Source organism: Lepisosteus oculatus, chromosome 5 (genome assembly GCF_040954835.1).
Source record: "Lepisosteus oculatus isolate fLepOcu1 chromosome 5, fLepOcu1.hap2, whole genome shotgun sequence".
NCBI classification, from domain to species: domain Eukaryota; kingdom Metazoa; phylum Chordata; class Actinopteri; order Semionotiformes; family Lepisosteidae; genus Lepisosteus; species Lepisosteus oculatus.
The window spans coordinates 30,315,182-30,330,882 of record NC_090700.1 but is presented as its reverse complement, the minus strand read 5'-3'; the positions used below and the strand labels follow the sequence as shown (position 1 = coordinate 30,330,882).

General features: G+C 43.6%; 1 protein-coding gene across 3 annotated transcripts in view; it reads left to right on the top strand.

The window, feature by feature from the left end:
- kdm5ba (lysine demethylase 5Ba) overlaps positions 1-15,092 on the top strand; it is a 43,143-nt gene extending 28,051 nt beyond the window's left edge. For 2 of the 3 annotated variants that reach the window (XM_015342244.2, XM_015342245.2), the window contains exons 18-27: positions 581-695; positions 1,813-2,168; positions 6,365-6,503; positions 7,205-7,384; positions 7,956-8,114; positions 8,784-9,269; positions 11,287-11,395; positions 12,349-12,542; positions 13,170-13,442; positions 14,160-15,092. In XM_015342244.2, the coding sequence (XP_015197730.2) occupies positions 581-695; positions 1,813-2,168; positions 6,365-6,503; positions 7,205-7,384; positions 7,956-8,114; positions 8,784-9,269; positions 11,287-11,395; positions 12,349-12,542; positions 13,170-13,442; positions 14,160-14,297 (2,149 nt within the window). In that variant the 3' untranslated portion in view covers positions 14,298-15,092. The remainder of the gene's footprint in view (positions 1-580; positions 696-1,812; positions 2,169-6,364; positions 6,504-7,204; positions 7,385-7,955; positions 8,115-8,783; positions 9,270-11,286; positions 11,396-12,348; positions 12,543-13,169; positions 13,443-14,159) is intronic. The other variant, XM_015342246.2, reaches the window with a different exon arrangement.
- The last annotated feature ends 609 nt before the right edge of the window (positions 15,093-15,701 follow it).

Genomic DNA, 15,701 nt, shown 5'->3' with positions numbered 1-15,701 from the left:
TTGTATCCAAATAATTTGGCACATTTTAAAAAGTATTTCACTGTGATATTCCTATGTTCACTTTAATGTTTTCTAATTACACCAGCCTGTTTAATCCCCTTTGCTAGCAAGGTTGCTGTGTTCTACTTCATTAAACCCTGATCTCGCATTTAACTGATTGTTGCACTTGGGCAGAAGGCCATAGCCAAGATTGTTACATTATACATGACATCAGTACTTTATTTAAAACCAGAGGCATCAATTAATTGTTCAAATAATGAGAGAGAGAACATTTTTGTGAACAACTGTGGAAGTAAAAATGAATTGGAAAAACATCCTCATCTTTATCAAGTTTCTTTCTCACTCTCCACTTGGAAAGGTTTGTCTGTTGAATCTTCCAACATGATGAATTTTGTCAAAAAGTAGCACTTGTTAAGAAAAATGTTATAAAACGAGCTCCGTCCATTCTTGGATGAAGCATGGAGTCCCTTTGCTGTTACCCACATTAGGAGCAGAACTGTTTTTAAGAAGGAATTGAACGGTCCTGGCATCTGTGGACAGTGTTGCTGCGTCCTTGTCCTGACTAGTGTGTGAATCTCAGGTATCGCTCCTGCAGAGGGAAATCTCAGAACCAGCTCACAGTGGAGGAGCTGCAGGCCTTCGTCAGGCAACTCTACACCCTGCCCTGCACGATCAGCCAGGCCCCCTTGCTGAAGGTATGCCGAGGGGGGCTTAGAGGAAGGCCATTGTGTCTTGCAAGGACACAGAATAAAATGTGAGGCCATGTCAAGCAGACCCTGTTTCTGGAGGAAAATGTAGCTTCCTTAGAATGAAGGGGTAAATCAGCTACATTTAATGCCAAAGCTGCATTTCTAGATGCATCATCTGAAGAAAAAGACTATATTTTTCCAGGTTTTTTGGGGGGTTTCATTTTTTAATTTGATTATTTTGTAATTTTATCAGTAGTTTTTTTATATATATATACTGTTCAGTTTTAACAGATGCAAACTTCAAGCAGAGTCCTCCTGCTTGAGAAAGCGAATTCTCAGACCTGAATTAAATTCTGCTTGTTTGCACAAGAGTCATGGGTTTGATGCTGACTGGGGTGTCCTCTCTGTGAAAACCTTCCAGTGTTTCCATGGGTTTATTCTGGGTGCTTCAGCTTCCTTCTGCCCTCCAAACATATGCTGGCAAGACAAATTGTCTTAATTATCCCTGTGTGCTTGGTCATACATGTTCCCTGTGATAGACAGGTGACAGGTGTAGTCCTGTCTTGAACCCTGTGTTGCTGCTATAGGATCCATGTTGCCATAATCCTTACCTTTCCCAATGATGGATGGATGGCATTTAGTTCTAGGTTTCAGCTAACCAGCTCCATCACACTGAAACACATAGATCTGTATGTGCCTTTTTAGGGATACCACCACTTAACATACTGTATGTCTTTACATGTTCAGAGTATTCTGTGTTTCCCAGCAGTGTGGATGCTGGTTCAGAATGAAATCTAGTTATAGGACTATCTTATTAGCAATACATTCAAAGCAATGATGGCTGGATAAAGTTGCCAGATGCTCTTTTTTCCTTTTTCTATTTTGTTCGTGTTTTAGGCACTGGTTTTGATTGGTCATAATCTGCTCAGACTCTTATTTTATACATTAATTTGCTTGTACTGCAGGCACTTTTAGCTGCTGCTGTAAAAATGTATTCTGTTTTGTGTCAGCAGCTTAACATCTGAAAAGGTAATTGCACATGCGATTGCACAGCATTTGTCTTCAAAGGTCATCCTGTCAGACAGCTTACCTGGTCCCGAAATATGTGTGTGCGTGTTCACAGGACCTCCTCAGTCGGGTGGAGGACTTCCAGCAGCACAGTGAGAAGGTACTGAACGAGGATACACCCAAAGCCTCGGAGATCCAGCGCCTCCTGGACGTCAGCTTTGATTTTGATGTGGAGCTGCCCGAGTTGCCGCTACTGCGGGAGAGACTGGAACAGGCGCGCTGGTTGGAGGGGGTGCAGGAGGCCTCCGCCGAGCCCTCCAGCCTGACTCTGGACACCATGCGGAGGCTCATCGACCAGGGTGTGGGCCTGAGCCCCCACCCCTCGGTGGAGAAGGCCATGGCGCGTCTGCAGGAGCTGCTCACTGTCTCCGAGCACTGGGAGGACAAGGCCCACAGCCTGATCAAGGCCAGGTGAGGGTCCAGCAACAGGGATGTCTGATTTGTTGCCAAGAAGTCAGAGTAACCTGGGTGTTGCCTTGCCTTCAGAAAGAACACTTTCCAGTGTCATATTTGTTTTGAGTAATTGTTTTTTTTATTAATAGATGTTTGCAGACTCGTAATAGTGCATGAAGAAAGCACGGCTATAGTATCGGAACTTGCTAAAGAAAATCCTGTTTACACCAGACATTAAAATAGAAAGATGTGTGTTGCTGCTTGGACTGAGTCCAGCCCTTTCTCAGAAATACATTGGTGTCCATTGTTGTTTGTGCATTGGCGAAGATTGTTGACTTGCTTTTACCGTGATCAAAGTATCAGCGTGCTGTTATTAATTTTTGCAAAACAGTGTTTTGTCCGTGTTCCTGATGATGCTTCATTTCAATTACAGCTAGTGCAAAATGCTGCTGCTAGACTTTTCAACAAGACCAACAAAAAGTGAGCATGTCACTCTAGTTCTGACATCATTCCATTAGCTCCCAGTGCATTTATAATCGGTGTCACCCTTCAGCCGAAAAAGCTTTTAATGGCATGGCTCCTACTATTGTTGCACATTTATCGGCTTCATAACTTCTAGGCTATTGTTTGTCTTTTGGTTTTATATATATATTGGTACCACATCTTCCTAGAGCTGGATTGTGCATGATATTGCCATCTGGATATGGAGTGTCTCCTCCTTTGTGACTCCAGTATGTCTCATCGTCTGAAGGGTGTCCATTCAGGTTGTACTCCTAATGGACTAGAGGCTGTCCAGAGCCATGTAGACCTGTCTAAGGAAACCTGGGGCTGGCTGGCACCAGACCCCACCCCACATCTGTACACACTTTCCTTCCTAAGCTGGGGGTCCTGTGGGGCCTAACAGTGCGAGTGGTGTTGTCCTCTGGAGGCACAGAACTCCTGCCATTTTCTTTCAGGGATTACAGTGTGAAACCAGTGTGCCATGTGGCAGAGCTGACATGTGAAGGCCTTCTAGACATGTCTCAGCTCAGTGCAGGGTATTGCAAACAATGCATTGTATCGGGTAATAAGAGACTAACTTTGATTTGAAGTCACTTTAATGGGGAATTGTAGGAAGTGGAAGAGTGTCTCAACTTACAATGGTGGTATCTGGCTGGATAGAACCTGTTTAATTTTCCATTGCATTTATTTAAAAGGCTGCTAGAAATGCTTAGTTACAAAACTTAATGTAAAACAAAGATGTTTTAAAGGAAACAGCATGGTGACAGACTACTTTGAAAGAGGCAGACATTAATCGGAGAGGAATTTTCTTTCATGGCTTACTGATATTAGAAAAGCTCAAAACAGGTATGTCTAAATTCTTAGGTGTGTGGTTATGCTAGGCCTGTCCTGTTGAGGTTAAGAGAGACTTTGTCATCGAGGAAAACCTCTTTTTTTTTCATAGGAGTATTAAATAGGCTTACTCTCAGGAATGAAACTTTATTAAGAAACACTTTTAGTGTGATCAGCGAATACAGATTTGTTTATTTTGGCATCACATGAACCAAAATCCTACTGCTTCTTTTACTACAGCTGATTGGCTATTTATGCCTCATAAAACACCATTTTTTTTCAAGCTTCATGTTCAGAGCATATTGTACTGCAGTAATGTGCTACCAGGGGTGTTACTGGTGCTCAAGGTACCTGTAATAAACTCAGTATCCTCAAAAAAACTTGAGCAAACTTTAACTTCATTACAGTTTGACACCAGACTTTATATTAATGTTTCAAAGGTGAAAGGCATGAAGGCATGCAGTTCAGTATGGTTTGTAACAGTTTTTTATTTGGTAATAAAGTGCCGCTTACACTTTTGTAAGTACAACAGATTCTCAGTCTAAACCGATTAAATTAAGGTCTATCTTAGTCCCTCAGTTGGCTATTTAGTGAGTTGGGGAAAAATTATTCATACTTTGCCTACGTAACCGCCTAGTTTTGTTGGAACTTCTGTGGAATACTTGAATAACTAATCCCTTGTGTGTGATGGAATGTGCACTCCTGCTCTTTTACACCTGCAAAGCTGCAGCTTGGCATGATCGAGAATATGGACAGTGAGGAATGTCATTTCGTCATTATTAATGTTGGGCACTGCAGCCCATGGTGAGAGGTTTTTAACTTTCAACCAGTTTGGAAATCTACAAACCGGGCTTATGATCTTGCTTAAATGTTAAGCATGTGCTTGTTTCATGCTTTGGTTTAAAACAGATTGGCATTAATTAGTCATTTCAGTGCTTTCATTGCATTTTGTTGGATAAGCTGTTCAGATTCATCACGCTTGCCTCTATTTGTAACGTTATTGACACATAAGACAGGTTGCAAATGAGTAGAGGCCATTCAGCCCATCTAGCCCATTTGGATTTAAGTAGCTAGATTGATCTCATTCAGCCATTTCTTAAACGAATCCAGGCTGTCCGTTTCCACAGTGAGGACGGCTTGTCCTAGATTCCCATAACCCTACTGAGCAAAGAAGTTCCTCTTGTCCTTGTTTCCTTTCCATCGTCTTGTTTGTGTTTCACTGTTGGTTTTGAAAAGGTCCGCCAGGAAGTTTTTGACAAAGCCTTTGAAGATTTTGAATACTTGTCGAGTCCCCTCGTTGTCCCTTCTGTTCTGTGACTGCTGTTGCTGCGGTTTTATGTGACAAAAAATGATCGGCACTGCTTGGTGGAAATCATATCCAAAAAAGTGATAGCCAGCAATTCTGTGGGACACAGCTGTTTGAGCACGAGACCTTAACCATTAGTTTAGGATAGTCACCATGTAGGTGAATTGTCTCAGTTGCTGAGACAGCCGTGATAATGTGAAGCCTGGCGATACATTTGTGAGGGGTTCAGGACTGACGCATATCTTATGAAAAGCTGCTTGAAAAGTTAATCCGCCATTGATACACAGCAGAAAATGTGCAAGGGTTGCATTTAGAGTTCAGGGCTACTTCCTGAGAGATTAACAGGATCAAATGATTGTAAGAGTATTTGGCTCACTGTTGCTGTGTGTAGGTCTGCACTTCATGACTAGACCTGCATAGATTGGTGTTTCTCTTGTTTTAAAGTTGGTTCAACTTGAAGCTTGAAACTCATATTGCATCTACTAGATGCTACTCTTAAGACTTTTATGACTGCGATGTTTTAAAGCATTCTGAATTCAGTAACTTGATCGGCACCACTTCTCCAAGACAGTGGAAGTAAACTGCTTGTGTTCATTTTTGTATTCTGTTTTCACCAACTACTAAGTATTAAGTCATTTAATTCTTAATTTGGATTATAGTAAAATATTTTTAGATGCATTCATCCAGGTTTTGAAAGTATTTTTTTTTAAAACCAAATGTCAGGGTATCCTACACATATACCAAGCCCTCATTACAGCCTAGGTTTTTATACTCTTGTCTTGTATCAAATAGGGCTGCTTTCAGAAATCATGCTAGTGCGTTTCAAAGCCTAATTGTGACAATATTTAGTATGAAGTATTCAGTAAGAGGATGTGTGAGACACTTCTGTGTTTTAAAACCTAATTGGGAAAGGTTTTAAGAGCCAGTGCTTAGTCATGGTGGACACATTCATTGTGAGCTAGCTTAAGTTATAAAATCAGCAAGAACGGTTAGATAAAGTATACCACCAGTCTACTGCAGGTTCAAGTAAGATGCAATACCATACACCAGTACCGACTGATCATCAGTGGCGACTGGAAATTTCCAGTAACAGTACGTTGGGTGGGAGTGAGAGGAGCAGCAGAACAAGTTGTTTACTGTAAAATGCAGTTTTATTTTCCCTGAAGGCTTTCTTAAAAATCAGCAGGATGATTCTCTAAGATTGTTCACATATGTGATCTCAACAGTTTTATCCTGTATTCATGGTTGTTAAAAATCCAATGGTTAAAAACCTAACTGATCTTGTAACAAGCATACATTTTGTTTTTAAAGGGTAAGCTTTGGAAATCTTAGATCCATTTTTTTAATAATGTGGATTATGGGCACATGGCATAACAGTATTTTTTTTATATTTCCACGAGTGTATAATCTTGGTAATGTTCTGTTTTAATTCTGACGTCCACGTTTGGAACTTAAGCGTAAAAGCGTGAGAGAGTGTTGCACTGCCCAGCTCTTAGAAGATGTGGAGTGTGATAACGCAAAAGACAGCTTTCAGGGTAATGGCCATTTCTCATGTTGACCCCATTCTTTTTACAAGGTCCCATCACAGCCTGGAGACCCTGGCAGCAGCTGTTCAGGAGTCAGAAGGCATTCCTGCTTATCTGCCCAACTGCCTGATGCTCAAAGACGCCGTGCACAAGGCAAGAGAGTGGCTTCAGGAGGTGGAGGCACTGCAGGTACGGCCTTTCATTCTGTGGTTTATTGAATGTTTGCACATGCATCCATTTCTTTGCCTTGAAGCTGGCTCCGTTCTGTCTGGCTGAAGCACCTGTGGCAGTTCTCAATTCGGGACGAAGAGCTCCTTTCACCTCAACTAGAGTACTTGGAGCAGACAATATATTGTTCATGGGAGCTACCGCTGCCTGCAGGCTTGTAGTAGACCAATCAGTTTGCGTGCTGTTCTTGGCAGCAGAGCTGTCAATCGTTTCCTCATGTTGAGAACCCTGGTGGGGTCGTTCCAAAGATGGGGCTGATATGGTCGCAAGCAGCCGTGATTATGCAGGACAGTGCAAATGCAGCTTACACAGGTTGCCTGTGTAAATGGACAGTGTCAGTGGGAGCATAAAGCACTTCTGTGTTCTTTCTTCAAAGATATGAATTTCATGCACCTAAGAAGGATTTCCAAGTCGAAAATTAGTATGTAAGAGTAATAGGGATTTTGTCAATTTAAAGCAAAATGTACAAGTATATATATGTATTGCTTAAAAGAGAAGATATTCGAGATTATTTTTTGTGTAAAAGAAGGAATGCCCGTTACATTAATAATTTCTGTGATGTGCATCAAAACTTGGCATCCTCTGTGTTTTATTCGGTTTTCAGCTATAACAACTATGTCTTGCAATTATAAAAAAAACATGATTGCTTGTGTTTCTCTCAGCTTGGCGGCCGTGTTCCTGTGTTAGACACCCTTTCTGAAATGGTGTTGCGGGGTCGAGCCATTCCAGTCCAGCTGGACTCCCTTGTACGCCTGGAGTCTCTGGTCTCCGAGGTTCAGGCTTGGAAGGAGTGTGCAGCGAAAACCTTCCTAATGAAGAATTCCCCCTACTCTCTCTTGGAGGTAATGGACTGCAGGGTGCCATGGGAGCAAAAGGGACTGCATTCTTGGGTTCCCGCATTACCCCGTTCCATGTGATGTAAGACGGCAGTCCAGTTTGCACTTAGTTCACAGTGTTTAATTTGCCAGCATAGTTTGACCGCAAAGGAGAAGCTGCTGTTCTGAAAGGACTTGCCAGCAAGTGAATTGAAGTCATAGGGAGCTACCTGTAACTTGGGGAAGAAATCGCCAAATTACCTTTGTCGTATTTTACAAAACATTTGGAAATTAACTATTTGTTTACTTTTATTTCTGGTCTTGGACTGTAAATGTGATTCTAATGTGTGAAGAGAAAGGTAAATGGTGGACACAGGGCTTTCAATCTAATGCACTTGCCTATTCATGACTGATACAAGTTCTCATTTAACTTAATTACAAAGAACAATAAAAGGGGTTTTCAGTGGAATAATCTTAACTTTTGCACAGTTTCCTATTAGTAGTAATGCCTATATCATAGCATACTGCTACTGTGATAGGCAGGTAAAAGCCCTCATATGGAGTTCTGGCTTCTTAATCGGCCTGTTTGTGTCTGAAGGTGCTGTGCCCCAGGTGTGAGGTCGGGACTGGGGCTCAGAAGAGAAAGACAAAGAAGGCAAAGGAGGCGGCTCAATGTGGAAAGAAGCGGTGTGTGAGGTTGGACTGTCTGAGTGATGTGGAGAGAGCCCTGTCGGAGAGCAAGGACTCGGCCTCTGCTGTGAGTACAGCAGCGCTTCTTACTGGGCAAAGCTCGGCTGACACTCTTCATCACCCCAATCCTTCCTGCGGTTCACGTTTTTTCAAGGCCTCCTCAGGTTTTAGTTACTTTTTCTGTGTTTGGATTCAGTGAGATTTTTGACTGATGTGGTGGTTAAGCCTCCAACCCCCCCCCCCCGTCCAGTAACCTTTAATATATGAGCAGGCGTTTGTGATCTACATAAGCAGGTGATTTGATGAACCGAGTAATGTTGAGCTCTTGGGGACAAGGTTATCTGCTTGAAAATCAATAACTTTCAAAACGGCAATTGACCTAGAAAACTGGAGCTTTCACAAACCCTGGTTTTAGCATTTCTGATGCATGATTGAGATGCTTGCATTTAACTCCTACCCATGTCCAAGCAAAAACCTAAAACATGGGACATTTGTCATGTTGGCGGGGCATGCTGCATCTGCAGGGGGAGCAGGGGTCATGTCTTACCCTAAGGAAGAATCGGGATGTCTGGTATTATTGGATGTTCTTGTCCCCTGGCAGCAGGGCATGCTGACTAAGAGAACTATTGCTATGTAATTAGTGGTTTTTATAGCACAATTAATTCACATACCAGCTGAGTAAGTCACCTTACTCAAGTCCTTATTTCTATTCATGTCCTTTTGATTCTTCTAACAGATGGCAACACTGGCTGAGGTTCGATTAAAGGAGATGGAAGCACTCGGTGCCCTCAGAGCTGCCAATGAGTCCAAACTGCTGCCCACGGCAGACTGTGCTGACCTCAAGGTGTGCGTGTGTCTGAAGCCCCCCGCGGGCGCAATGTTACAGTGCGAGCTCTGCAGGGACGCCTTCCACAGCATCTGCGTGCCGGGGCCCGTCCATCCACAGGCCGCCCAGGCCTGGCTGTGTCCGCTTTGCCAGCGCTCGGAGAAGCCCCCGCTTGAGAAAATCCTGCCCCTGCTGGCCTCCCTGCAGCGCATCCGAGTACGGCTGCCCGAGGGGGACGCCCTACGTTACATGATCGAACGGACTGTGAACTGGCAGCACAGGGCCCAGCAGGTCTTCTCCTCACACAGCCTCCCCCCTCTGCGGGGAGGGGGGGCCTCGCCCACACAGCACCACTGGCCAGGGACAGCACTCCACACCGCCGAGGCCAGTGGAAAGGTAGGCCCTTCCGTCCTCCTCGGCGCCAGCGAGGCTGGTGTGGTGATGGTCATTGTCACGTGTTGGGTCCCTCCTTTCTGTTCAGTCCAAGTCACAACCTGAAAATATGACTGTTAAATGCTCACGTTTGAAATGCATACTGTTGCAGCCGTAGCTTGGCAAGTCAGCACGTTGTGTTCTGTGCTGTAGCCATGAAAGGGGAACTGCAGTCCCAATTTCTCAGACCACTTATTAAATCTCAGTCACGAACTTAACTCATTGACGTCTTGGGGGAAAAATATGACAAATTTCAAATTAAGCCCAAAATCATTAACTTTGTGAAAGTACTGCAAGTCGCCATGTTGCAAACTTGCATTCAGGTTTCCACGACCTGCGACGTGAAGCCCCGTTCCGACTCGCTAGTCTCTGTAATGACTAATGTGATGTACGAGCGAATAGAGACCGCAGACAAGGCAACTTGATCTGCATACAGTTAACAAGTATTATTTGTCTGCAAAACTGTCTCAAAATCAAAAGTAATGTTTTATTAGTTTGAAATGAACTCATCAATGCTGATTCCATCTAACCCTGAAATATGACAATAGTGTTGAAGTTCCCCTTTCAAGTAAAGTATCTTGTAAGGGGAAAATGAAAGCAGTGCTGCGTTTTAAGCGACAGACCAAAAGACCTCAGAGTTTACTATTCTGTATTGTAAAATTAATAATTGTTTCTTCCTGGATTTGCTTTAAAAGATAAACTCCCATTTGGTTCATCTAGTAACAGAACTCCTCAAAGATGTGGAGCAAGTTCTAAATACTAGAGAAACCATGTCCGGTCTAGGCTGAACAACAGAGAATTTACAAAGTAGGCACGGAGCTGCCTTCTCCTGGCACAACAACACCGGGCCCCATAGCTCAATGGGACAGAGAGCCTGAGCAGTCAGTGGCAGCACTGGGGCTTATGTCCCATTAGCACCTACTGAAAAACAATGACCACTGGGTGCTGGAGGACATGCTACAGTATGTGCCTTCCATACTGACTGCTATGATGGGTTGAGGGAGAATCCTAAATTAAGTAATAAGTATAAAAGAACAGTTTGTTTAAAAGGGTCAGTCATGAGTAAATTTGTAAAGACCAGATAGCTGAAAGGTGTTGATGCAAACTGTTAACGGTGGATCTGCATATAAGATAAAACCGGTTTTGTTTTCTAATTTTCTCCCTGCTGGTTTGAGAAGGCTGATTTTGAATCCACAGACGAGGTGCATGCCCATCTTCCTGTTACGTACACACTGTACAGTTATTGGACAAGTGCAAGAGGCCGAGCTTTAGTCTACCGTTCTCCCTGTCACACAGAATGAACGTGAACGCACCTCAGACAGATGCTCATATACTGAAGTCAAACCCTAAATCTCCTTAAGGGAAACACGGAGGGATTTTAAATGTTATTTAACCTCCATTGTGGTTTGCTGTAACCGCTGCTGTTCCCCGGTGGTACAATCCTGTTACCTCTGTTTGCCTGTTATACTGCGATCCGACATGTCTTAAAAACGTCGGTTTACTGCTGACCCTGAAATTGTACAGCCTGGATTACTGCCCTGAGCTGGACTTGGAGGTTTAAGTTGGTCTATTTGTGTTTACACTATTTTTTTACACTTTTTTGTAGCCTATGAAAACATTTTAATTCTCTACATGTTTTTGTTTTTGACATTGTTTTATCTGTGCAAATCCTGATGATACATGGAGAGATTGTTGGTGTTTCTGGCTGATACAGGCGGTACTGCTGGAAGGAAAATTATTCATACCATCACTCTCAAGACACTGGAGATGCAGAACTAATGACACTGATTACTGTTAAATATAGTGCCAGTCAGGTACCCTCAGCGATGGGTAATGATGCCTTGGGACCTGATGTAATTTACAGTTCCTCCTCACACTTCCTTTTTTCTGCAGTGTTTCATATCTGTGCTCTGAAGGCTGCACTTGCCATGCTTCCCCACCCCCCCTCCCCCCATTCATTTCTTGTGTTTGCTTATTGCAGCCGGCACATTGCCCTGGCCCAGCCACATTTGCATCGACTCAGGAGTGGAACAGGGCAGGCCAGCCTCAGACGGCCTTTTATACGGAACAGCGATGCATTCCTATTCAGGGTCAGTGCTGCTGCCCCATGGGATTTTCCTGGATTTTGATCTTTGTCTTTCAGCTTGCACTGTATGCGCATTTTTAAATAAGTGCTTTCGGAGACGAGTAGAGACTTAGAACATTTTCACCCTGAGCAGTCACGCCTGGTTTGTAATATAAAGCTTCTTGCGGTGAGAGCAGGTCTGCACCACCGAGGGTGTAAAAACCAGTACCTGTAAACTGCATGGAGCATGTATTCAATGCCAGTAGAATTAAGAGAAAATTGATGGGGTGAGATCTGGAGCTCAGAGCTGGTAGTTTCTGTCTAGTTCTGTCTAGAGGGTTTAGGTATTTTATTTTGTTCTGTTCTGTGTTCTAACTGTGCTTTTAAGGCTGATCAGGTGCATTTGATTGTTTACTGCCTCCAAGTACACCGGTGTCATGAATTAACACTGCTTTGCTGAAGAGCCACACTTCAGTTTACTCAGAATCAAAGTTTTATTTTGTTAACCTCTTGTTGTATTAAAATCAAGAAATATTATTCTTCGTGGTTTCTTAAATGTAATTTAGCAGCAGGTTTTGGCAAGAACAGCAGCAGTATCCTGAAGGCTTTGCTCTCATTTTTCTGACTCAAAACAGTAGTGATGTTCCCTGTCAGACTCTGCTGCAGTTTGATATTGTGAATATTGGTTAGACTTGATAACCAAGTGATGAATAAATCACAAAAAGGTGCATTTAAGGGCTTTTTGAAAGAAATTCTGACAAAGACACAAAACGCTGTGGACCTGGTTTCCAAACCATGATTTAAACTTGTTTGGAGTTTTTTTTTTTCCAGGCCTGTTTCCTGAGTGTTGTAGTTTCTCTTACAAGACTATTTTAGACTGTCTCCTCTGTTTTGTAAGTGCTAAATGCACTTGCCAGTATCTCCATAAAATAGGTTCAATAGGGCCTGTTAACTAACTGTGGCTTTTTTTCTCCTCAGATCTGAGTCCTGAGCTGGAGGAGTTGATGGTAGAAGGCCTCCTGCTGCAGGTGTCTTTGCCAGAAATCCAGCAGCTCTATCAGATCTTGCTGAATGGACTGACCAGGCAGCACACCTCACCAGCAGGGCCCAACTGTGAAAGAACTGGAGCCAAGCAGCACAACTCTCAGGGACGAAGCCCACCACAAAATGAGGTGCTGAGCATCAAGGCAGTAAAATTCTTGCAGGTGTTTGGTTAGGATGCAACTGCTGGAAGTCTGTAGATCTTAAAACAAACCTTGGCTACAATTATCCATTTGTAGTGTTACTTTCAATTAGGCACTTCTCGGTATAATCATACCGTGCCATCCATTTGCTTCCTAATCGGCAGCCACAGGTGTGCCAGGAACCAGAGCTGAATGGCACAGGCCTCATACTCCAGAGTTACAAGTGTGTCTGAATCCCACTGATTGGGGATTTATTTTCTGGTTTTTGGTTGCAAGCCTTCTCAACGTGACTTGTTTCATGATTCTAAGAGCTAAACATTCGTAAATCATACGGCAAATGTTAATATGGATTTAATGAAAGCACAACAGACTTTCCCTGAAGGGAACAGTGTGGGGGAGATGTGATGATGTGAGATGTTTCTGGATACTGTTTCAGAACTGAATTGATTGGGGAAAAGACTTCATTGTGCTTCTACATCCTGCAGGGCCCTCTGGTTTCCATTCCATCCCTGATTGTAATTAAATGCTGGGGCTAATTAATTGAATGAGAGAACCTATGAAGCACACAGGACTCTGGCATTCGCTATGTGGCTGAGTGCTGCCGTGTTTTCACAGGACGGAAGCTGCAGTCTTAAGAAGGAAGCTGTGAATGGGGCGGAGAAGAAGCAGAAGCGGCGTCTGGAGAAGGATGGGTTGAGTGGCGAGAGGAGGGACAGAGTGAAGAAGCCCCAGAAGAAGAAGCCCAAACTGAACAAGGAGAAACCCCGGGACGGCAAAGCAGCCTCCGCCTCTCCCTCCACACACTCGGACCTCTCCCACTCGGATGACTCGGAGGAGGATATGGCCTTGTGTCCGGCAGAGAAGTGCCAGCAGCCCGAGGGAGAGGAGGTCAGTCTTGCTACGGGGGCAGGTGATGCTGTAGTCTCTCCAGCTTGATGGCTAACCATGCCACAGCTGGTGGTTCTGCAGCTAATGCTACATCATGTATTACAAAGCAACAGTTCTGCTATTTCTTGGTATTCGTGTTCAGTGGCCTTTGTTTTTAGGGAAGCATATCCTTTCGTAATGCCCTATGCAATGTACATCCAGAATTGGACAGGTTTAAAATTGCTCTCATCACATTTTCTCAAATGCAACGAAATGTGGTTCCTTCATGTGATCCTTTTGACACCATGGAGATTTGGCCAAAGAAAATAGATGGCCAAGTTATACTTGTAAGATGATACACGTGCATGTTGTGTTGATGGAATAAGCAGGTGCATTATACAGCCCACTCATGGCACAAAGATCAGTTTAAGGGAGTTACATAGTGTGTTTGTGGCTTGGAGTGTGACTTTCCAGGCAGTGGAGACGATGCTGTGACCCAACTTGATCAATCTGTGTACTGGATCTGGATGTTAGCTATGTCACAACTTTACAAATTTGCCTGTATTCCAACTGGACTGTCCACAAGGTTCACATCCAAAACTATAAGAATACCAGGATTTTAATGACTTGGTATAACATGCTCAGCAGGTTTAAACTGGGAAGTGCGCATCAACTGTGGTCTTCTGGATTGTATGCAATGAGCACTGCTCTGAGCAAGGCTGTCTCATCTCCCTGCAGGTGGACTGGGTCCAGTGTGACGGCAGCTGTAACCAGTGGTTCCACCAGATCTGCGTGGGCGTCTCCTCGGAGCTGGCCGAGAAGGAGGACTATATTTGTGTCCGCTGTACTGTAAAAGATGGCCAGATAAGGAAATAAGGAGCACAGAGGTCTGGTGGGGGACTAGAAGACCTACCAGTTTGTTTTGTAAGCCACAGGGCTGGGTGTGTAACTGACCCCCCCCCCCCCCCATCCTTCCCCCTTTTCTCTCCTTCCCCTTTGTTAAAAAAAATCAACAAGAAAACCACGGTGCTACTTCCCTCCTCATGGGACTGTTTTCCAGGACTTTCAGACTCTTTGGTCACTTTTGTATTTTTTGATTTCTTCCTCCTATGAACTCTTTGTGGTTGTCTAAAGTCGCAGGATGCCGAAGTGTGCTGCAGGGGTTTCCATCCCATTGGCTCGAGAGAGAGAGAGAGATCAGTGAAGCACCTTGTGAAGAGCAGCGTTCTTTCTCATACCTCTGGGATTGTCCTGCATGCTGAACCAGAGAATACTGGGTGCAGGGAATCTTTCACCAAATATTAAAAAAAAAAAAAAGTACAAGAGAAACTTATTTTTTTTGGAAACCCACTGCTTAGTACTAGCATCTGGATAATATGAAATAGTTTTCTTTTTTGTAGTTTAGGTTTATTTATCTGAGCAATAACTGGTCTATGTCTGAGTTCAGTGGCTTGAAATCTCTTCTGAACAGTGTGTTGGTGCTTTAGCATTGGTTGATGTACAGAACGCTCACCGTTAGACTGTAGGGACGCACAGATGGACTAGTGATGTAGCAGACAGGAAGAACTTTGTAAAGTAAAACTGCCACAGCTGTACTTTGGCTCTTTTTTGGGGGTAGCTTGTTTCAAATGTTGCAGTTTATATTGTGGAATAAAACCCTTTGTTCTGTTATTCATTTTCCCCTTTATTTTTGGGAGGAGTAGTCCATTTTTAGTCTCATTTGTTGCTGCTGCCAGAGGCAAATCAGAATGCCAGCTCAAGAGAATTTCTCATATTACCCGTTCTGGTCCTGAAGCAGTGCTGTTCTTTCTTTTTCCTCTAGCTGGATTTTTCACCACAGGCTGAATTCTGAATTCTGTGTTAAGCCATATTTTGTGTGTTCATCTCTGACAGCTCTGGATGCAGTTTGCATTTCTGCACCAATCCACTTTTCAGAACTCCCCTCCTTCAGTAGTGTAGCCTGACGTGTAACCAGCTGAACCTCTGCAGCAGAATCTACAAATGCTTTCTCTGGGGTTGTCTGATACACTATCTTTCTCACCTGTCTGTTAAACTGATCATCGTTCATGAGCTGTGATGTCAGAAATAAGATCAGTAGGTTCTGTATGCTGAATGTGTTGGAAACAATATGCTTGAAGTGGGTTCATCTGAAACACAGGATGGAGTGCATAAACAAGTATAAACCAGACGTCTACACAAGCAAGCACATTGGTTACCTCTGGTGATGCATAGCTCAACTGGAATAAAAACCAATAGACCCTGTGTATACCTAGGGCCACA